The sequence below is a fragment of the Carassius gibelio genome, chromosome B17, assembly GCF_023724105.1.
Source record: "Carassius gibelio isolate Cgi1373 ecotype wild population from Czech Republic chromosome B17, carGib1.2-hapl.c, whole genome shotgun sequence".
NCBI lineage: Eukaryota > Metazoa > Chordata > Actinopteri > Cypriniformes > Cyprinidae > Carassius > Carassius gibelio.
Window position 1 is genome coordinate 24069647 of NC_068412.1, and position 6061 is coordinate 24075707.

Consider the following 6061-nt stretch of genomic DNA (forward strand, 5'->3'; position numbering starts at 1 on the left):
ATCTGTAGGGGATCATTGATCATTATATTAGTACTCTACGCCACCTTGTGGATGAGATTATACGTACATACATTATATACATTTCATAACATAATATGTGAAAAATATAAATAAAAATAATGAAAAAACAAAAGAAAAAGAAAATAATGAGGGAAAAGTAAGGACAATTCTGAACTAAATTAAATTTATTGAAACAGTTGCATCTATTTTAGCAAGTCATTTACTCCCCTTTGATTACATTTCTTTCTTTCTACAGGTTTGGTTCTTCATAATATTCTGATAGATAGATGGATAGATGGATAAATAGATAGACAGACAGAGAGATAGATGGATAGATAGATAGATAGATAGACAGACAGACAGATAGATAGATACTAAGTGCATGACTATTTTCTTTTTTTTTTTTAAACCAAGCAATTCTTACATTCATGTAGTCATTTATTTGTTGTTTATTAAAAATTCATATATTTAAATACAACACACATAAAAAAAAAAAAAAGACAAAAACAAGGAAACAGTCAAAAATTCATTGTTAATGGGTTTGGTAATGTAATCATTAGAATTACAAATAGTTTTTATTCCTGTAATGTTCAAATGTTATATTTCCTACTTACTGTCAGAGATCAAGCGGGTGTTTGGTGTACTTGTAGTACACACTTAATGGTTAGTGTCTTCATGGCTTCAGCATGGCAACAATAGCTCTCTGAAAATGTGACGGTATCTTTATTTTTGATGCTGTAAAACATCTTCAAACTCGTCCAAAAGGTATCCAACCAGCAGTCACCGACAACCAAAACGAGCACTGATGAAACCAGCTCCTCCAGTCCACATTTTATGACCAAACACAATGTAAAGACAAGACAGTCTAAATAGCCTTTTAGTCATCATTAAGGATTTGAGTTTCTTTAAGCAATTCTTTAGCTGTCTCTTCCATATAAAACAATGTCTTTTGTTCTCCATCCATGATTAGCTCTGCATGTCTGTACATGGCTGTGTTATGCGTGACCAGTGTTTGAGGTTTCCAGCGTCTCTTCATAAAGCCAGCTCTGAGTGAAGTTTCCGGACTGCTCCATTAGCTCAAACAGACGCTTGAACTCACCAGGATAAACATCGCCTGTCATTGTGTCGTCAAGGAAGCCCAGCTTTGAAATGAGTTCTGATCCACTGCCGGGACTCCATGAGCTTTGAAAACACAGAATACAAAAGGAAAGTATGGACACAGCCGCCTTTCTATAGGTTTAGAGCATCACAAACTCTAGTCTGTATCGAAATAGAGGCCAGAGTTCATAAACTTACTTAATTTGTTCTATCAGTCTGCATTTCCTTTTGGCGAGGCATTGTTTCACCATCATAACCAGAGTGCTGCCGTTCAAGGGAGTCAGGTGAGAGTTAAACAAGTCCTCACGTGGAGTTATCCGCACTAAGCAAAGGTTATCACTCTGGGATTGCTGGGGAGAAAAAAAAACGAACATAACCTGTAATTAAGTGAGTGAGAGATAAATCTACGTTCATTCAGTCTGGCTCAGACCAGTGACTCATTGATCAATTCAGACTAATTTTTACTAATGGTTTCAAGTTATTGATTAAGAAGACTTACAATCAAATTCATTAGAAAGAAGGATGTGATGACACAATAGTACAATAATACAATAGTGATAGTACCTGTGTGCCAATACTTACAGTCTTCTTTGAGGAGGGCCTTCCAGTCTTCTTGGTTACAGTTAGAAAGGATGACAATGGCTCCTGGTAATGAAAAAGCAGAAATGCACAAATACAGTACCATGCACAAACACACCAATCATTAATTGATAATTAATAATGATTAAAATGTCTCACCTCATGCAGTAACTCAATATCACAGGCCATCTGCCAGAGGACACTGAAAGCCTGGTAGTTCTTATAATCTCTTGGACGGGTCACTAGTTTCTGAAAGAGAAATAAATCCTAATTCATACTTGGATCCAGCTTGAAAGCTCAAACCACTGCTACTTATATATCGTAGATGGAGATATGCAAACTCACAGTGTATTCTTTCTGGCTGATAAACATGACCAGCTCCACACGTCCGTACTGGAAAATGGAGCGGCGTTCAAACAGGTTGTAAATCAGCTTCCACAGTATGTTCTTCTCATTCCTTTGTGAGAAGATGCCCACAATTTTGACTGGGACATCTGCTCAAGAAATGGGAAGAAATCAAAAAACGTTTAAATCACACATTTATTCCTTGATTAAAAGGATTGTTTCCTCATTCTCATGTTATTTTCCTTCTTTCTGCCCTTTCACAATACTCTGAATGTTTAGGCCACTAACCTGCTGACCAAGGAACCTCAGAGATGGCAAGGTCAGAAAAGAGCTTCTCGGAGTACATGGCCGGAGGTTTCATGCTGCCCTGGCCGATGGGATCCAGTTTAAAGAAGTCACAATGAACCACATCCAGCTGCCCTTCCAGTCTGTGCTCCAGGTCCTTTAAGATCAAAGGTTATTTTAGAGGTGTGCTGTTTTTGATTCATATCTATCGCGGTTACATTGACATTGATGTTCTTCGTAATCAAATAAAAGTAAACAGCTGGGAGGAGGAGCAGCTGGATGTGGGTCTTGGTTTATTTTTTTGGTTTAGCATTACGGTAGTATTAGATTGGTTTAGCATTACGTAAATTAATTCACCAATGGATCCTCTGTAGTGAATGGGTGCCGTCAGAATGAGAGTTCAAATAGCTTTTAAAAAAAATGACTTGTGAAATGAAAAGCTGCAGAGCCATTGTTAAGTTGTTTTTAAAGCATCTCTTCTGGTCAAAATACCAGTTCATAATCCATTATAATGCTTCGTCTAGTAAACAACACTTAATCTGTGAATAAATATTTCTTTCCTGATTTAGATGAGATTACTTTTTTCACTGGAGAAAGCAATATTACGGACAGTTGACTATTTTAAGTGGATGCAACAGTTTGAAGTTAAGCTTCTTATTTAAATAAACATGAAGCTTTTTAATTCCTGAGATGTTAACTAATGGACTGGGGTTGCGCAGATTATGATGATGTTTTTATCAGCTGTTTGGACTCTCATTCTGACGGCACCCATTCACTGCAGAGGATCCATTGGTGAGAAAGTGATGTAATGCATTTCTCCAAATCCGTTCTGATGAAGAACAAACTCATCTTAGACGGCATCAGGGTGAGTTCTGAATAACTGATGTAGTTCTAATAACAATCCAAAATTTATTTACTTAATTCAGTAGGGGAAATAGGGAATTTAATAGGAAAATAAGTTGATTAACTTACAAAATAATAAAAAAAGAAGAAATAATAAGACAGTGGATTGTCATCCTGCCTGAGAAATACTGTGCCTTGATATTTTTGCCATATTGCACACCTCTAGGTTATTTATTAGGGAAATAAAAGCTGAGAGGGAGCAGAATGAGATGAGATCATTTCAGACGTCTACCTTCAGCTCAGGAAGGAAGTTTGTATCACTTTCCAGAGCAACTATTCTTTGAGCCCCACGGTTCAGCAGAGCGCGTGTCAACACCCCAGGACCTGCGGACAAGAGACAAAACCCAAATTAATATATTTACAAATACTGACAGCATTTAATTATTGGTTGAGGAACACACACCTGGGTTACACTCAAATATAACAGCTTTCCCATCATCAATGTCTCCAGCGAGGTGGTCAGTCACGATTCTTGCGAGGGAAGGGTCTACTATGAACCGTCTCAGGTGTTTACAGGCCAGTGCTTTCTGTGTGTTCTCCTCCACATCACCCAAATCTAAAGGATCATACCGGCAGAGGGGGCGAAACTGTCCCTGCAGGGGCACGGCGACAGCAGAGAGGTTCCTCTGAACGCCTCCTGAGGATGGAGAAATTCGCTCTGGTTTGCCCACCTGAGCCGGGGTCTTCCTTGACCCGGAGGGGAATGGGTCTAGAGAGAAAGTTCTCAGTGAGGTGGACAAAGTCCTGTGCTTAGTTAAAGGCAGAGCACAGTGTGCTGCAGATCTTGATGTTCCACTGAATGTTCTTAAAGTCAGGACAAAAAACCGACATCCTCCACACCCTGCCATGATGACCAACACGCTTGAAGCCTGAAATCATATAATATGCAATAAAAATAGTAAATCCAAACCTCACCAATTCATTTTTTTTAATGCAATACTGTTGCATTTACAATATATGCATTATATATGCATATTATAAATAATATATTAATATTATATAGTGCATGTTAAATAAAAAATATAATAGGGTTTTCAAGCCCTTTAAAAAACTTTAAAATGTTATAAATTATTTATAATATGCATTCCAATAAAGTAATTTTATAGAGACTGTAAACACAATAAGCAATTTTCAACAGATAAAATGTTTTTTAGTTGAAAATTTACTAGAAAAACGTGTTAAAAATCTGATATTTCCTTGTTTTAAATGACTAGGCATCAATGTAGCAATTTCACGTGGTTATATAAGTAAATTATGATCAGAAATTTTCTTCGCGTAACTCTTATATACTTTACTGGAAATAACTCTGTAAATGCACATTTGAACCTTGGTTAAATGCATCACATAACGTACTATTGCTCAATGCTGTGGCAGAGAAATGTAATGTTACTCGTTTACTGTCGTGATAAATTAAACACATGCAGATTATTGGCTACACATCTATAGATAATCTGAACTCAAACTAACCTCAAATAACACGGTTCTTGACCACGAGATCTACATTAATGAAAGCTCAAAGCTGCGCATCACGCGCATCTGTGACATTGAACCCCGCATGTTGTTGACCCGATAGTGCCGCAATCCTATTGGTGCGGCGCACAATGTACGTCATGTTGCCGCGACGCGCCAGTTTTGCGCATTCTTGGATGCATTAATATTATTATTCTATTATTTGTTATTCTGTTATTCTAATATTATTATATGCAGGAAACATTCGTCTAAATTTATAAAGTATATAAATAATTATGAAAATATCAGATGTGGTGAAAACAGGATGTATTGAAACACAAAGGGCCAAATGTTTTTCCACACATAGTAAAAAATAATTGTCAAACTCCAGGTAATGGTCCGTATTTTTAAATCATTTTGCAAGTGTTCCTATTTTTATTTTATTTTATTTTTGGTTTATGCAAATTAGTGTTATCTGTCCGTACTGGCGTTCAAACTCAGGGCATAAACTATTACTGTTTCCATAGAGCAAAAATACATTTTAATAAATATTCTTTCTGATTAATCTGTTGACCTTCTTACTGATACAGTGGAATATATTTAATCTGACCACTTATCCAAACGTTATTATTATTTTTTCTTCACAAAATCCTTGCATACAAGATCCAAGTGTGGAACATGATGTTGTAATTGTAATTGGCTTGCAATTTAAATCTCAGAGTGCACCAGATGAAACAATCAATCATTCAGAATAACTCATTTACAAATTTGGGAGATGACCACAAAATGTTGTCACCTGAATTACTGTTCTTTTTGGCATATGAAAGCAATGGATCCAATGAGGAAATTCTAGATGACAAAACTCGAGATGTTTATCCATTTGTCATAAAAAAGTTGAAATATTTCATTTGCAGATGTTCCTTCAGTTTCAAGTTGATGGTAAGCAAACCACTTTAAGTGATAAATCCTCTACACTGAAGTTTACTCATAGTGAAGTGAGGCATAGTGATACACCAAGACTTGATCCTGACAAAAAGTCAATGCTTGTCAAAGAACTATACTTAACTGATTTGAAGGAACTAGCACATTGACAAGAACTTGTTTTACAGGTATAAATCTGAATCTGAATAAATCTGAATAAGTTTTCTCTCACTGCATTTTTTCTTTTTTAAAGGTTTCAGGCACCTAAGAGAATTCTTACTGACCAACGCACAGTATAGTTTATTGAACGAAGGAAATATTGCATTTAAATGCTAAATAAATAAATAAATAATTATAATAATAAAAATAATGCAGTGCATTTCTACCGTTTGAAACCCCCAGCAACGTCGCTTTGCCCCTGCCCCTCAGGTCTGTGAAGGCCACTGGTATGTAAATGACATATATGCACTGCAATACCATG

The 6061-nt window shown here is 36.3% G+C and overlaps 1 protein-coding gene across 1 annotated transcript; it reads right to left on the bottom strand.

The window, feature by feature from the left end:
• Positions 1 to 425: 425 nt before the first annotated feature.
• LOC127975777 (dimethyladenosine transferase 2, mitochondrial) lies at positions 426 to 4823 on the bottom strand. Its single transcript, XM_052579744.1, has 9 exons — positions 4678 to 4823; positions 3614 to 4079; positions 3443 to 3534; positions 2311 to 2464; positions 2023 to 2171; positions 1837 to 1926; positions 1681 to 1743; positions 1297 to 1448; positions 426 to 1182 (listed from the first exon to the last, which is right to left on the bottom strand). The coding sequence occupies exons 2-9, from the start codon at positions 4056 to 4058 to the stop codon at positions 996 to 998; spliced, it is 1332 nt and encodes a 443-aa protein (XP_052435704.1). The 5' UTR covers positions 4059 to 4079; positions 4678 to 4823; the 3' UTR covers positions 426 to 995.
• Between the last annotated feature and the right edge of the window lie 1238 nt (positions 4824 to 6061).